Source organism: Lithohypha guttulata, assembly GCF_036872675.1.
Source record: "Lithohypha guttulata strain CCFEE 5908 chromosome Unknown scaffold_1, whole genome shotgun sequence".
NCBI lineage: Eukaryota > Fungi > Ascomycota > Eurotiomycetes > Chaetothyriales > Trichomeriaceae > Lithohypha > Lithohypha guttulata.
This window is the reverse complement of record NW_027042750.1, coordinates 4,144,447-4,160,453: the sequence shown is the minus strand read 5'-3', so window position 1 is coordinate 4,160,453 and position 16,007 is coordinate 4,144,447. Positions and strand designations below refer to the sequence as shown.

The 16,007-nt window shown below is 48.9% G+C and overlaps 6 protein-coding genes across 6 annotated transcripts; 2 read left to right on the top strand and 4 right to left on the bottom strand.

Annotated features, from left to right (window-relative positions):
• Positions 1–827: 827 nt before the first annotated feature.
• LTR64_001533 (uncharacterized protein) lies at positions 828–1,874 on the top strand (the record flags this gene model as incomplete). Its single annotated transcript, XM_064895914.1, has 1 exon — positions 828–1,874. The coding sequence occupies one exon, from the start codon at positions 828–830 to the stop codon at positions 1,872–1,874; it is 1,047 nt and encodes a 348-aa protein (XP_064758601.1).
• Positions 1,875–2,185: 311 nt separating this feature from the next.
• On the bottom strand, positions 2,186–2,994 carry LTR64_001532 (uncharacterized protein; the record flags this gene model as incomplete). The annotated part of the gene is made up of 2 exons (XM_064895913.1): positions 2,186–2,871; positions 2,982–2,994. The coding sequence occupies 2 exons, from the start codon at positions 2,992–2,994 to the stop codon at positions 2,186–2,188; spliced, it is 699 nt and encodes a 232-aa protein (XP_064758600.1).
• A 1,249-nt stretch (positions 2,995–4,243) lies between these two features.
• On the bottom strand, positions 4,244–5,596 carry LTR64_001531 (uncharacterized protein; the record flags this gene model as incomplete). The annotated part of the gene is made up of 1 exon (XM_064895912.1): positions 4,244–5,596. One exon carries the CDS (start codon positions 5,594–5,596, stop codon positions 4,244–4,246), a length of 1,353 nt encoding a protein of 450 aa, XP_064758599.1.
• Positions 5,597–7,444: 1,848 nt separating this feature from the next.
• On the bottom strand, positions 7,445–8,047 carry LTR64_001530 (uncharacterized protein; the record flags this gene model as incomplete). Its single annotated transcript, XM_064895911.1, has 1 exon — positions 7,445–8,047. One exon carries the CDS (start codon positions 8,045–8,047, stop codon positions 7,445–7,447), a length of 603 nt encoding a protein of 200 aa, XP_064758598.1.
• Positions 8,048–11,739: 3,692 nt separating this feature from the next.
• On the top strand, positions 11,740–13,631 carry LTR64_001529 (uncharacterized protein; the record flags this gene model as incomplete). Its single annotated transcript, XM_064895910.1, has 2 exons — positions 11,740–12,893; positions 12,947–13,631. 2 exons carry the CDS (start codon positions 11,740–11,742, stop codon positions 13,629–13,631), a joined length of 1,839 nt encoding a protein of 612 aa, XP_064758597.1.
• Positions 13,632–13,998: 367 nt separating this feature from the next.
• On the bottom strand, positions 13,999–14,478 carry LTR64_001528 (uncharacterized protein; the record flags this gene model as incomplete). The annotated part of the gene is made up of 2 exons (XM_064895909.1): positions 13,999–14,209; positions 14,270–14,478. 2 exons carry the CDS (start codon positions 14,476–14,478, stop codon positions 13,999–14,001), a joined length of 420 nt encoding a protein of 139 aa, XP_064758596.1.
• Positions 14,479–16,007: the final 1,529 nt, after the last annotated feature.

Sequence of the window (16,007 nt, the reverse complement as noted above, 5' to 3'; positions counted from 1 at the left end):
GCAGGTGCGCTTTGGGATGCCACGATTGGAGCCTCCAGAAAGTGGGATGTTTTGTTGTGATGCCCACCGGCGGCTCTGGGATTGAATGCTCCTTCCTTGTGAGCAACTGCCGCTGGCAACGTAGTATGCTCTGCCCGTAGGCAGTTGCGCGGCTTCTCTCAGGCAGGAGCGACTGACCTGAGATTGTAGAGGTGACGCGCCTCGAGTTGATAGCTGTAATCAGGAAACGCAAGCTATCATTTCGACTGCAATCTCGATAGCAAGGAAGCTATCGATTACAAGCGGCCTATGAAACCATGTTCACGCTGGGGAAGAGAACAGAAGAAGATCAACAACTGACAAGACACGACCTGTATCATGAAAGATCCATTGCCGTATCTATATTCTTGAAAGCCTATACCGTTGGTGCCGTTCCCTGATTTCCGACTGGTCGAAGTCTCCTGTCGTACCATTGTCACTGTGAAGGGGAGAAATGAAGTGATGACGATAGACGCCAAAGCAGTACCTGGTCATGGAGTAACCATCCCAATTTTAGCTTGTCCTCGCTTGTGCCTGCAGTGCTCCGCTATACTAACCCATGTATCAGGCTTGTGCACTTTCTACAAAGAAGATGTTTTGAATCTTTGCTACAGATCCTCTATCGTAGCAACGATGAGCAGGATAGCCCCAGCATGGCCTTGTGGCCGCGCTAGCAAGCCACGGAAGTTTTCATGCTGATCGAGACATTTACAATATCTTCAAAATAAATTGAAATCCTCTGCAATTTAGAGCTGACCTTCACAGCAACTTGAAGCAAGCAGTCACTTCTTCACGAACTTACAATCGCGATGTCTTTCTTGAGTCGTTCAGCTTCACCTTTTGCACCACCCTCAACCATCTACCTCCTGCTCTTTCACCCCGTCTCTACCATCCTAATATTCCTGCACAACCTTCTGCTCACATTGCGAGGCGCTCCTTACCGCCCACCACCAGCTCAGCTACCCATTCCCATAACCTGTATATCAGACACTCACTCGAAGTTTCCTAAAGTCCCTCCTTCCGGCGAGCTTCTCATCCACGCTGGCGACCTCACCAATTCTGGCACTCTAAACAGCATCCAGCAGACTGTGGACTGGCTCAGGAGCTTACAGAAGCCCTGGCCAGGCAGTCGAGATGGCTACCGCTACATCGTCATCATAGCTGGCAATCATGATAGCTACATGGACGAACGTAGCCGCAACGCACACGATGCGCGTACCTCCAAAGGCTCATATGGCCGCAAGCTAGACTGGGGCAAGATCATATACCTTCAGCATGGCGAGGTTACTCTGACCTTTCCTGGAGATCGCAAGCTCAAGATCTATGGCGCTCCGCAGATTCCTAAATGTGGAGGGAAGGATTTCGCGTTCCAGTACGAGCGCGGTCGAGATGCTTGGAGTGATACAATTCCGGATGATGTGGACATCTTAGTCACACACAATCCTCCGAAATGGCATTTGGACATCGCTCAGAATGGAGGGTTGGGCTGCGAGCATGAGCTGAAGGAGGTGTGGAGGGTCAAGCCGACGTTACACGTGATGGGACACATTCACAGCGGTTATGGTAAGGAGTATGTCTGGTGGGACAAAGGCACGAAATTGATTGAAGAAGTGAAGAAAACGGCTTTTGCACCCTATCCGCAGCCACAGAAAGCGCAGATTGCTGCTCTGCTGAGTGAAACGTTCAACTTCAAGCTGTACATCCTTGGGTTTCGGTTACTGCTAGAGGATGTGAAAGGTGTGCTATGGACGAGATTCTGGAAAGGGACTAGGAATGGAAGTATCATGATCAATGCAGCGTTGACGTATCAGATCTCAGAATACCTGGGCAATAAAGCGCAGACAGTGGTTCTGTAACCAAATCTACTGGAATGTAGTTCAAAAAGTTCATATACAAGAATCGTTGTGTACAAACCCTGTACCCTGTCAATTGCGCCTTGTCTCCTGGAATCCAAATCTGCGCATTTCCAACAGCCAAGACAAGTCATTGAGCCCGTTATTAGCCTATCACGTTCTCATAGTTGTTGGTCCATTAGGTCGAACACTCGATTCGTCACGTCGGTGCCAACAATCTGCTGTGGGTGGTTCGTACTGTATACACATATCGTTGCCCAACCACTCAGCTCGATGATAGTCCTTTTTCGAACAGATCCAGTTCGAACCAGCTCCTAGCTCATATCCTCTCTGAACGCGCTCTTTCTCGTACTGATCGGACTCGTCGAGATCTCCTCGCTATCCATCTTCCTGTGTCCAGCTGTATTCACTCCCAATTCGGGTCTGGGACTCACACTTCTCAAGCTCGGCGCCCGATTCGAGTCGGCAAATGGATCAAGGTGACTTCCAGCATCTCTGCCTCTACCACCACCATAACCCGTATCCTGGCGCATATAGTCCCCACCACTATATACATTACTCGGGCCCGGTGTCGGCGCAAGACCCAACTCAGCTTCCTCATTGTACCCTCCAATCCCCGGACCATACGGATCATCATCCCGTCCTCCAACACGACTATCCCACGGATCATCCTCTAATCCTCCTCTTCCTCTTGCTCGTCCACCACCACTGCTACTCAATCCCTGATACGCGCCCTCATTCGGCCTGGTATCTTCATACCCACCCGTTTGCGAGCGCTTGTTCCGTAAACTGTCGAATTTGTCCTTGACCCATTCGAGCGGGTTGGCGGAACGAGGTGTTGGGTGGTTTGTGCCGCTGCCAGTGGAGGCTGAGGACATGAATGGGACGTATGCCTTCCAGCCTTGGAGACGTTCGCCGCGTTTACGGGCTTGCCAGATGCGCCAGCCGATCCAGCCGCCGTAGACTAAGAGGAGGATGAAGAGGAGTAGGAAGAACCATCCTGAGAACGAGAAAATGTGTTAGTTGTGCTTGCGCTTGAGAGTATAAAGTCGTGATGTTGCATGGGATACTGCTGTGCTTGAATTGTGCCGCATGAGCGTTGCAACTTACCTGCGCCAGTCATGTTTGCGGTCGCACACTGCTCTCAGTCAACGAGCAGCGAATACGTAGAAATATCTCTCAAAGCAGCACGAGCCAAAGCCGCAGCTGAGAGCCGTCAAACCTGCCGATCACGGGTGTGTTGTCGTCGACACTGTACGTAATATAGCAGTCGCTCGACGTGTTTCGTAAGGAGGGAGATTCGATTTGGAGGTAAAGAGTAGCGCGACTCAAGACCATGAACCCTGAATCATAACGTCTAACAACTTCAGCGCACAGCCCATCTATCCAAGCTGAGCGCAAGACGTACTTAGCGCAAACGACATCAGTAGAGGCGAGACAGGCTCCATTTTCAAGCCGGTTGTTCCATTTCTATTTCCGTGGCTTAAATGACGCTAAGTTTCAGCTCGAGCTCAAACATAAGTAAATGCTGTAGTAATAGGGCATCATGTATTACAAGGCGGCCAGTCTCGGAGGAGTTCTGTGACTACGAGGTCTTCCACTTCACGACTCTACATTTGAGCTTTGAAGGATCATATCTACACTCGTTCGGACATGACTCGGTCTGACAGAGAATCTCTTGCAGATCTCTTCCTGGATGTATGGAGATGTCGCGTGTAGGCAACATCAAGTAGGGATATTTTCCAGCCAATAAGCCATCAAAATGAGCTACCCGAGTTATATTGCCATGGCTTCAACACGTCTTCGAGAGCCTCGCATCGACCATGTCTCTGTAGATCCGAAAGCCCAACTAGCTGTCTTCCACTTGATGCTTTCACGATCACACAGATATCGGGAATGTGTTCATCATGGTGATATTAAAGACAGCTGGAGAAGCGTATGTCAGGCCGAACCGCACCTTCCAAATACTGGAGGTGGCCTCAGGTTAGCAAGACGTTGCGATTGCGCTCATGATAGGAAGGTTCATCCAGACAGGTCAGTAGGAGTATGCTACACAACAATGGCATCCCGGCTGAGAAGATCGACAACTTTGAATATGAGGTCGTTCGAGTCATAGGTATAGCTTCTATGTCTCAGTCTTCATGCTAACCTTCTGAATGCCTCGTATAAGTTTCAGCATGCAAAAATCATCGTGTTCAAAGCACATCGCAAACGTTCGTTGACTTTCTTGAACCAGATTGCGTTCTGCCTTTGTTTTCCATGAATCGAGAACTCCTCTCGCACTCAGACACCGGTCTTCCACCTCAATCACGTCTCACACTTGTCATTCATATCGCAGGCCATTCTGCGCGCTTGCCAAGGCAAGCTATGGCTTAGTCTCGGCCTTGACCTCGAGCATTTCCACGAGCGCCTCCTTGTCCACCAGGGATACCTCTGCCATTTCCTCGAAAGCCTCCACGAGCCTGAACAGGGGCTTGACCACCACTAGGACCACCCCGGCCTCGCCTACGACCGCCGCCTCTACCCATGCCGCCCCGATTCATGCCGTCTCTACCAACCGCATTCGCGCCGGTCGTACCCGAGGTAGTGCCTGCTCCCCGTCGAGCTCGGTTTGCAACACTCTGCTTTTGGCGGTTGGCCTGGTCAATGAGCTTTTCGACGTTCACCGGACCATCGTTGAGCCAACCCCGCTCCTGGAAGAGCTCGAATGGTTGGTAGCCGCGTTGGTCTAGTCGCAAGAAGTACTCATCATCCTCGTTACCAACTTCTGAGGTGATGATGCTGCTTCTTGTCTGACCTGCAGCAGGAACAATGATGAAGTCTTCGAGCTTCAGACCATTGTTGTGCCACTGAGTCCATTTAGCTCGGCGACCAAGCTTCGTATTCAACACTTCATCATACACGGTCTGAAGTGCTCGAGCATCTTCCTCGTAGTCAGCCGGTTCGGCTCCTACTAGCTCCGTCCTCGACTCCCATCGACGTCGTTCTTTGGACACTTCAAGGATTAGGTGGTGCGAGTACACTTCGTGCTGTCCGAAGCGTCCACCAGTTTGCGCAGGAAGTATCAAGCGACCGCTAGTTTGAAAATTGGGATGACGCTTGTTAAGCCAGCAGAGGAACCGAAAGCTCGATCGAGTGTTCTGGTCGTATCGAGTCATCAAACCCGCTGGGTCTTGGCTCTCGTTCTCCGGGTGTGGCTGGCTTCGATCGCTCCACTTTGAGTACAACTTGACCCATTCGAGGTTGGGCAAGTCTTCGACAAAGCACTTCAGGAACTCTGGCCATTGTCCCTGGTGCTTTAGCTTGAACTGAAATTCGACACGCATCTCAAAGCGATGGATGAGCATGCAGCTCTCTGCTCCGAAAACCGCTGGCATGTCTATGAAACTTGAAGAGTGCTGTCCTTGAAACACGACATTCTTGGCGATGTACTCGTGGACCTCCTCTTCTAGTTCAGGCATGCTTAGCAATGACTCGAAGGATCGGATCAGTCGAGGGTAGAGGTGCTGAAATCGCATCGTTCGTCCGCGTCGGCTGCGTGGTGGAGTCATCGTGACATCTGCCACAAGGTCATCGTCATGCATGTGGGAATAGATTACGTTGCGTATCTCATGTGGTATAACCAAGAGCATCGAGGTTGGCTTGGGTGAGTCGTCGTCGATAGTCAAGTCCTGCATCAGACTTCGAATGACGAACGTCTCACGGTTTTCTGTGTCTATGGACATTTTGCAGATGGTTCGTTGTTCAACTTCTGCCAATGTGTTGTGAATTTCATGTACCGAGAAAATGACTTTGACTTACTCGAGTTTTGTGAAGAGGATTGTATTATGGTAGACGATTCAAAGAGGTGTGTTAAGGCTTTGGCAAAACAACTCCTTCGATAACGTCTGTTGTGGAAAGAAAAGAAACTCAGAAAGCAAAAGATGCTGTGGGCTTTTTATGCTCACCCAAATGTGTTCGTTCGTCACTGGTAAGTGACATGTCTCAAGGCAACACACACCGCTGAATGCGCGAGCCCAGTGTCACCTTGCATGACTACACTTTCCGTTGTTGTTGATGAAACACGACCTGTTTTCAAGAAAGTGCTCCTCAACCTAGCCAGATCTGGAACAGATTCCTCCTTCTCAAGGACGAAAGTGACGGCGAAGGAGTGTTGGTGCGAGGAGAGACGCCTGATCACGACTGTTTTTGGGAAGATTGCCTGTTTTCGTCACTTAGCTGCCGACACTCAACACTGCACTTCGGCGAGGGGTCCACTCATCACTGAGGCTATCAGGTCAGTAAGTCGAAAGGCCTCCAGACTCACCGGGTGGAGCACTGGTTGCCTTATCTCGAAGGCCTTCTCCGTTGTCTCTTCAGAAAAAGAAGCCATGGTTTCAGTCTGTATGTGTCTGCGCAGCTTATGCATATATAAGATCTTTACACAATTTCTGTGGCAAGGTCCAGAGTGGAAAAGGTCCCAAGTCAGAAGTCAGAAGAATATGTGGTGCTTATTAGCTTGCTCTCTGTTCACCGCGGACAAATTACAAAGCTTGCCACCGATTTGAGCTTGTTGAGCACATTCTTGCTCAGTGGTGCAGACACCAGGACTCCATACCACTGCCAGAGATTCCGGTAAGATATCTTTGCCTGCAATTCCGTGGCCCAATGAATCGTCGTGCTTAGTGCATAAACCTTCACTAATTGCCTGCCCTCATATGCGCGGCTTCTGACAACTTGGCAATCAGCACGAGCCCGGTGACCACCAAACTTTCCTTGTCTCAGCCCCAATCCATGAGTTCGAGCCTTTCAGTGTGGGTTAGCGAGCAGGTTACCACCATCAGATACAAGATCGACCTTACGTGCTACGGCAAATCGATGCAATCGATCGACAGTAGAGGTTCGGAAAATAGCAAAAATTGCAATTGTTGTAGTGGTGCTTCGGGACATCGTTCACGGTATCGAGATCTTGCAACACAGCTATTTCCAAGTACTTAGTAGGTCATATAGTCCGGCCCATCCTATACAAAACGCAGCACGCGTACACGGAGGAGAGGAGAAGATGATGAAGTCCAGCTTAGCTAGTGCATCGATTTGTACAGGGACTACGCTTTGTCTCCTGTATTCGAGCGCCTATCACCACATCATTCTCGCGCAACGCTTGCAGAAAGCCTCAGCATTCAAGCATAATGAGAATCAATCTCGATGGCTGTACAGGAACTCCTCTCACATGTACATTAACCAAGCTCATATTATTCGCAATTCATACTCCGGTTCCAACGTCTTTCTCTAACTACTCATGGCTCCATACCTCTCATCCCTTTCTTCGTGAAAACCCTTTCCAGTAAGAGACCCAAGTACATTCTCGTTCGGTTCTTAGACATATTATGCGGCCGTCAGCAAATCAAAGCAAACTGAGATACTCTCAGAGAAGGCGACGAGCTTTCTTTTGCTTGTTTTGTGCTGAGGTTGTGGCACATATTGTAAGAACATGTCTTAATAAACACAGGTCGTGTTCTGTAACTCATATCCTGAGCCAATCCTAAAATTCACCATCTGTGGCGGTCAGAAGTGAGGGATCTGACACACTTCTCTCAGACAATCCTCACAACATGAACAGGTTTTGAACGCATGCTGATATGGACTTCGACAGGCACACCGTCCTCGACTCGGCACGGGAAGATGGCGATGATCTCCAGCTGCTCTGGAACGAGGTTGAGGTTAATGGGTGATCTTGCCTTGAGGAAACGATCTGGGTAGATTTCGGCCAATGAGATTAGTGCGTCGTTGATATCGCCATCCTTTACCTGTTTTGTCGTGATTCTAACACCGACGTAACAGCTGGTTGGGAACGTGAACTCAATTTTCTTGATGTTGGAGAATTTCTCATAGCATATCATAGGGATGCTACCTGCTTGAACTGTAAGACTGAGGTAGTGTACTTGGTCCAGAAACCATTGCATGCTGTAAGTCTCGGTCATTCGCGTGAATTGAATTTGCGCTCGGCCGCTGATCGTGAGTGTCTTAGCATAGGTTCTTTGCAGCTTCAAATTGGCTTCGGCGTAGAAGTACTTCGAGACGCAGAGGAGGCTAAGGCTTGATGTGAGGCCAATGGATTTGTATTCTTGGACGCCGCCCGAGGTGTACTTCTTGTAGGTCACGGACCATCGAGCAGGAAACCAAATGTCGAATATCATCTTGTGTAATTCTGGAGGTAGATCGAGAAAGCCAGGTTTAGGTATTGGAGGTCGCAGGATCAAGAGAGGGTTTGGTTTTGGGGATCGCAATATCAAGGGAGCTTTTGGTGCTCTGAGGATTAGGGGAATGCTTTTTGGTTGATTTGCCAGCTCGGTTCTTCAAACCACTAGTGGAAGCTTTCGCTGATGCGCCGCGAGGTCCCTTCTCGACCTTGTTGTCCTTCCCTTTCTTCGAGATTTTGTAAGCGTGGCCCAACATCACGAGACTCGAGGTTGGGAAATGACTCTGTACTTCTTTCGTTGGATAATTCTGATATCGAACAACAGGAATGAACAGATACTCACGCAAGTCTCTTGTAGACGGGCAATTACGAACGATGGTCTATAAGCCTGCAGGAGTTGATACTGAACCTGCCGGTAAAGTGGGAAGAGAACTGACGCACTTCTTCAGAAATTGAGTGAAGTAGTCCAACCACCACCTTGAGTCGATGCCAAGACTCTAGATCAGGCTGAACCGCCAATCAAGCACTTTTCAGGCGTCGGCGGAACTCTTTTGGCACGTGGACTCAGTTCCGCATCAACAATGTCGTGCACATGCTCTTGTCTCTCAGCTCCGTGGCTCGTCATAATCCATCGTCCTGTCGAGTTCGTGACTGAGCAACATGGTTCCTGCCGCGCTAACTCGACGACGGCGATGTCGAGCAACTCCTTCTGCCGGGACCTCCACAGGCATGTTGTGTTATACCCATATATTCTCCGCGTTGAGTGTCATGCTGATCACCAATATCATCAGCGTGTGCATGCTCCCACGCCGCATCACATAGGAAGTAATCGAAACGGACCTCACAGAAACTGGCTTAATATCTCAATACGAGGATCTTCAAATTTTTTTCATGACTAACAACGGATTGGCAACCATGTACATTACATATTGCCCTATTATCATCTATACAACAATCAGTTTGACAAGCTTTCTTTGAGGCTCTAGCGGTTCTTTGTCTCCTTCGACTCCGAGCTGCCATTGTCCGTTCGACCAGCAGCGAGTGAGATATGTGACTTGATGTGATACTGTGTTATCTCAAGGAGTTTTGCGCAACACATGGCAGTATAGAAGTAAGCTGGAAGGCTGTGTTTCCCCTTGTCCTATATGAGCGAAGACTCATTAGCACTGCCGAGGATTTGGGTCGGTCGTCACGTATTCGATGTTCTCCTGGATCCTCCGTATCCTGACAATCTGATCAGGGCACAAACTTGATCTTATGATGGTATATCTGCCATCTGCGTATTGAAGAACGAAGCACGTCGCGCGAGATATGTAGTGACAATGCCGATCGATCTGATCGGTAAAAAAAGACAAACGTTGCTCACCACCAAACTCTATTAGCATGGCGATCGAATATCTACTTTCGATGGCCAGAAAGACAAATTGGAGTGTCAAAGATACTATCGTTGTTTGGTTGACTGTCCGACTCTACGAGTAAGAACCACAAGGTGGGAAGGGTGAATTCGATTTTCTGGAGATTTCTGAACGCACGATATGGTGCTCGGGGATCGCTCTCTTTGTCCGGTCGGAATATTGGGATCTGTACTGCTGTCAGAAACCAGTCCATATTGTTGTTGTGAACGAGCGAAGGCAAGTTCGTCTGAGCTCCATTATTGAAGACAGATTCGTTGTTGAAAGTTTTGTGATTAATTAACCTTTTGAATTCAGACGACAATGTTTTGGTTCAAGAGTTTTGGCGTGGACCGTCGGCGGGCGCTCTCCAGGCGCCGGAGGGCGTCTCTGGCTCGGAGCCGTATAAATTGTCTCGGAGCCCTTTGGCAAAGAACGATCGAAATAACGGGAAAACCTTACTCATTATTTCTCGAATGACTCCAGCTTCGAACTCCGCTTAGAGATTGTAGACGAGAAAGGATCGACTCCAAGTCAGCCGCACGTGACAAGTCAGCTAACACAGTCTTCAGCCTGTGCCTCACGTGTTGAACGATGTGTCTCCATCGAATCGCTTGCTGGAGGTCATCAGTGGCAGCTCGAGACTTTCGCAAAGCATGAGATGCTGGCTCATCAAGGAGGGTTGAAGATTAATAGCGAGGGATTGTGATACGCACTCAAAACATATCGCTATCCTTGAACGTCCTGCTTCATAAGAGGAACGCATTGGTATTGGAAGGCACTCTGTGCTCTGCACTGTCAGATTGTGGCCACATGGAGCTAGAAATAGGTTGCGAGCTGGCTATCGCATGCTGCGGCTCAGCACAAACTGCGACAGTCTTGGTAAAAAGAGTGTCGTCTTGTTACGACACATAGTCGGTCATCGATCCAGGACAGTCATGGTCGAGGCTTCTTGCGTGTTACAAAGTAATCGCAACGCGTTTAGACATGACAAAATTCAAGCAGGCGAGAGATTCAGCGTATATCATTTCATCTTGGCAGTGTAAGACAAGTAAAATCACCTGCTTTAAAACCCGCCCCTATAACCCGGGCCTAAAACTTAATTCGGTAGGGCTATCCTACCGCGGAAACCTATCCGGCCTTGATCCAGGGGAAGCCTATAGCTACGTGATTACACCTAATGTTTAAGGTAAACGAACGTCCTGTATTGCATTACAGCAATTATCTCGGTGGTCGACATACATGTCCCCATGATTTAGTAGCGAAAAGTCTATCAGATGGTGTAAGGTCGTCTCATAAGGTGTGTATGACGTTAACATTTGTATCCGAGAACACTTCCGCGATCCTGCACCTCGGCACGGTATCGTGAGTTCGAACTTGCTGTGTACCCCCTCACATTTACCATGTTGCCAATTCCCACATTCTCTTTTCCACCGTCGGAACTGGCTTATGGATCACCCAGCCATGACTGAAGTCGCTATGCAACCAAGCACACTTCAAATCTCCACACGAATCATTTATCATGGAAGCTCGGAAGCCGAAGAGGTCTAAAGTTCTCTTGGCTTGTGACGCGTGCAGAACGAGGAAGGTACGTACCACTGCAGGCTGCATGCGAGAGCGCGTTAGACAAAGCTGTTACTTTCCAAGTGCCCAAATGGCATGCAGAAATCATACAAGCCATACCCTAAAGAGCTTTATCAGTATCTTTCTTGATTGTACTGCACATCGTTGAGCACAGACGCTCCTGACTAGCACGCGCTCTTCTTGCAAGACATACCTTCGACACGTCACGAAATCTCACTAAACGTGAATATAGGTCAAATGTGATGGTAGACAACCAGGTAAGACTATTGTTAACACAGCAAGAGACTGCCCAACGTTGAAAGAAAAGAGTTTGAGGATGGCAATGCTCTAATATCGCGGAACTATGGCTACGGACCTCTCCAGGAGCCTTCACTCGCAACATCGCAGTCTTTACCTCAAACTTGCATCTACAAAAGCTTTTGCACTGCTCTCCCTTCAGGCAGTGAATCGATTGAGATAAACTGACTTTTACGCAGTGTGTGCCTCATGCCAAAAAACAGCTGGCCGTCATGGTCTTTGCACATGGAGTCCAGGTCCTTGGAGTACTACAAATACCGTTGCACCTACGAATGCGGATGCTACCACCATCGGAGTTTCGCTACCAAGTACTGCGACATTGCGTGCAAGATCGACCAGTCCAGATACTTATGCAGCACACGCACAGGGGGTACCGGCAACCTCCCAACGATTGGAAGCCGATAGAGCCGTTGGATCGATGGCTACCATAGACGACAGCTCCGTCCACACCATCATAGGCGCCACGCCGGAAGAATATCACAGGGCAGGGTTTTTTGGTAGTTCCAGTGCAGGAACATTCATGCAAAACGTGAAGCAGCTGGTGGAGCAAAAGATAGGGCGAGCACAACAACAAAACAGCACCCGAGTTCTTCAAAGTGCTGCTAGCGCGCCTCTTATGATTTCCACTGGTGACGCTAGACAAAAACATATCGACTACGTCTTGCCATCAAGACGGAAGGCAGATAGTCTGCTGGCTGTTTATTGGAATTCTATCCACGTGCTTTACCCCTACTTGGACAAAGTCAAAACAAACCAAGAGTATATTGATATCTGGAGAGGTGAAGGTTCTGCAGCAGATGAACAATCCTTTCTGTGTTTGCTCAACATCATGCTCGCGTTGTCATCTCAGGTTGCCGGACCACCAACGGACAGCGAGCAAGAAGACCCAGGCCACACGTTCTACCTGAGAGCCAAGGACTTATTGAACCTCATGGGAACGGGATCAGTCCGTTCAGTACAAACGTTCTTATTGTTTGGAGAGTACTGCCAGAGCACGAACGAACCTCAACAGAGCTGGGTATATGCTGGCCTTGCGATCCGCGCCGCGCAAAGCCTTGGTCTTCATCTGCCTCAAACGAGTGAACGGGTAGCGGACCTGGAAACAAGGCAACTACTCAGAATCGTCTGGTATGGCTGTGTGCTTATGGACAGGATGCTTGCTATGACTTATGGTCGACCGTGTATGATCGGTCCAAGGACCGGCACCTTAGTGCCGCTTCCGGCCATTCCACCTGAGGGCATGCATCGACAGTCAGACCCCGGGGTCTCGGGTCGGAGGACAGATGATGGTCTCACCATGAGTTTCTATGTCAACCACCTCAAGCTTTTTGAAATCCTTCATGACGTCCTCTTTCAGTTTTACAGTTCAAGTGCAGGTCGTAGTCAGCCAGCTGGCGAAGCTTACGAAAAGTATTTTGGCCAGTCTCAGGGACAGTTGTCAGTTCTGGGACTCGATCAGCGTATATTGGACTGGGAGAGAAACCTCCCTGAGCATTTCAGAGTAGAGACTTACTCGCTAATCGATACGTCAGGCAGTATACCTTACCGGCAGGCCGTCGTCTTGCATCAGATGTAAGTCCCACGTAACGCCTTCCAAATTGCGGTCTTTCTAACACGTTCTAAAGCCATCTCCACGTTCGACTTATGCTTCTGCGACCAGTACTCTCCTCCTTCGTCACGTCTGACTTTCACAAACAGGACTCCGATGCCACTTTCTGGAACCAGCTGGGTGAGCGGATTTTCCTACAATGTTCCGTTGTATGCGTTCAAGTAGCCAAAGAAGCTATAGAGACTATCCATAAGAGAGGCAATGATCCGGGAAGCCTAGCGCCCTGGTGGTTCAATGTACTCTTTCTGTACACTGCTGCCACTGTTCTGGTAGCTGCTCGGCTCAGCTCTTCTATATTGACCGAGTTGTACGAGAATTCCATCGTGGAAGGATGCCGCAAAGCTATTTCGGCATTAGAAGAATACAGCAATTACAACAGCGCCATCAAACGGCTGGTTACCACTTTACGTCTTCTTTACGATGCTGTACCTCGACAATACTTTCGTCTTAGACAGCATCCAGCTATACTGGATGGTGAAAAGACGTTGGCTGACATTGTAGAGTCTCAACAAGCCGATTGGCAGAACGACATCAGGGTCAACACTATCAGCGACTCTTTCGCTCGTGGACAACAGCATTCATCATTTCAGCCAAGTCATGAGTACGAGCCTGTATCGCCAGCAGGGCTGTCATGGGATCTCGATCACCCGTTTGACCCAACTGATATTACATGGCTCACAACCGTTCCATTCGATGCCTAACAAGATGCCCAGAGCGTCATCGAATTGTTATGTAAAGAATAGCATCGTGGAATATCTGACGCTTTTGGACAGAGTGTCAACACATTGACATGGTTGACATTCAAAGGCTTCTCTTTGTCTCGGAAGCTATGATTCCGGACTTTCAACGGTCCTCTACGCAAAAGAGTGCAAATACAATGAAACATAGCAACGTGGAAGACACCAGGTTCATTCGTGGCTAGATATCTGATCAACCGAGCTGTGCACTCTACTCTACATTTTCCCAAATTCTGTTACTTTGCGTGCATACATTCACTGGAGTCGCCCAAGTGGAAGCCGGGGAGATCCGCGAACAAATACAGCCCGCTACATCACTGACTCAAAACTATCAAGTCCGAAGCTCCTTGATTCGACTCAGCAGAGCTAGTATCCCTGCAGTGCTACCCATGAGAGGGAAGAGGCTTCGAATGAGGTTGCGCTGTCGCCAAACTTCCAGCAGTCGATCAATTTCATCATCACTCGATGACGCGGAGAACGAATCCTTTTCTTGACTCTGGGCTTGCTCCTCTGCAATATCCAACAACCTGTCATTGGCAAGCCTGATCGTGAGTATTGTGTAGGGTACCATAGCTGTCGTCAATAGCGCTGCAGCGACATACAGTTGGAAGACTTTGCGCTGTGCTGATTTTCGGTGACACCATGCAAGGTAGATGAATGAGAAAAGGGAACCGAGAGCGACTGGCGGATTTTGGTAATGGCCGGTCCGATCAATGGTTTTCCAAATCTTGGCGGCAATGATTGCAGCCAACTTCTCTTTCTTTCGAGAAGATTGAAGTGCAGGTACCGATTGAAGAGACACCGTGGCCATATTACCTGTAAGCAAGACCGTCAGTGGCATAGTCCGGCCAGCAAATCAAAGACATCAAAACACGGATGGAAAGGAAATCGCAAGTTCATCGGGGTCATTGCACTGACCAGATAGCCATAAGGCCCCGCTTACTCCTATGATTTGAGCAGCTTGACCTAGTGGTACAAATGTTGCCATGCTTTACTGCTGCGTGTTAGGTAGGGACTAATGAGAAACAATGATCGATCAGTCGTAGGAAATCTCGAGCCACTCTACGTGTTGTGACAATTTTCGAATGCTGGTTGCAATGGGCATCGCTTAATTCAAGCAAGCAACGAAGGTGGGTCCTTCGTCTAGCACCCCAGATTCGTGGTCTGCTCCTCGGAACTTCCGAAAGCTCAATTGAACCTGATCCGATTCGCGATCAAGACCGCATGGATGTGTTCTTCGTTCCACGAAGCATGCTTTGCAGTATCGGCACATGACCAACGCTTTAGTTGTTACGAGTGATAGTGCTACTTTATCTGACGATACCGTTAACGTAGTCATCCCGATAGCTAACGGAGCGGATAGACACGAGCATCAAAAGCAGAATGCAGACTAAAGCTTCTTATTGCGGCACGACCGATTCCAGCCCCATTAATCTATCGCCAGCGCTGTCAGACTTAAGGTTATACGCTATTTCCCAGTCAAGGACAACAACATGTGGGTGGCCGTCAAAGCCCTCTGAACACCAATATTGACCATAGCATGTGTGTGCGTCTCCTCCAGCTAACCTAGATGACCAAAGCCAGAGCACCCACTATAGCACTGAGCAGCGGAAGACTGCCTCGAACAGTTCCAAGTTTTGAAACATCTTGCATTAGAGCATACGTGTCGATGTGATTAAGGTTGCGTTTCTTTCCAGTTTGAGATCGTTGCTCCAGCTCGCCATTCTTGCGAAGCATGAACATAAGCGTACACGGAATGGTGAGCAAATTAAAGGCGGCACTCGTGAAAAACAATTTCCGACGTAGAGTCATTGAAGTCGAACTTTTTAGACCAGCATAGATCAGCGATGCCGTGCCAATAACCAGAGCAGACATGCTGACATTGTGAGCAAAAGATTCGAAGACCTTCCACTGACGTGCTAGATGCCGAGACTCCGGTAAAGATTGCCCGTCCTGAGGCCGTAGTAGAAGCGCTGATTCGGTGAGAGAGGATATCGTCAGACTGGTAGAGGCGAACATGGTCGTGGTTACGACGCCCAGAACACCAGCAGCAGTAGTGATCTGGGCTGGAGAGAGAGCCATTTCGTACATGACCTCGGAATTACGGAATGACTAAAAGATGATTCGAGGCTGGTCGTTTGAGAGGGCAAAAGGCTTACCACACAGCACGAAAAGCTGTTCAGAAGCAAGATACTAATATAGCTAGACGTTTATGGGGGGGGGGGGGGGGGGGGGGGGGTAAAAAAAAAGAAAATGGAAAAAATATATAATTGGACCAACGAACAAATCAGCAACCCACAAAAAAATGTTGGGAAAATGTGGCACCGCACACCGATGAAA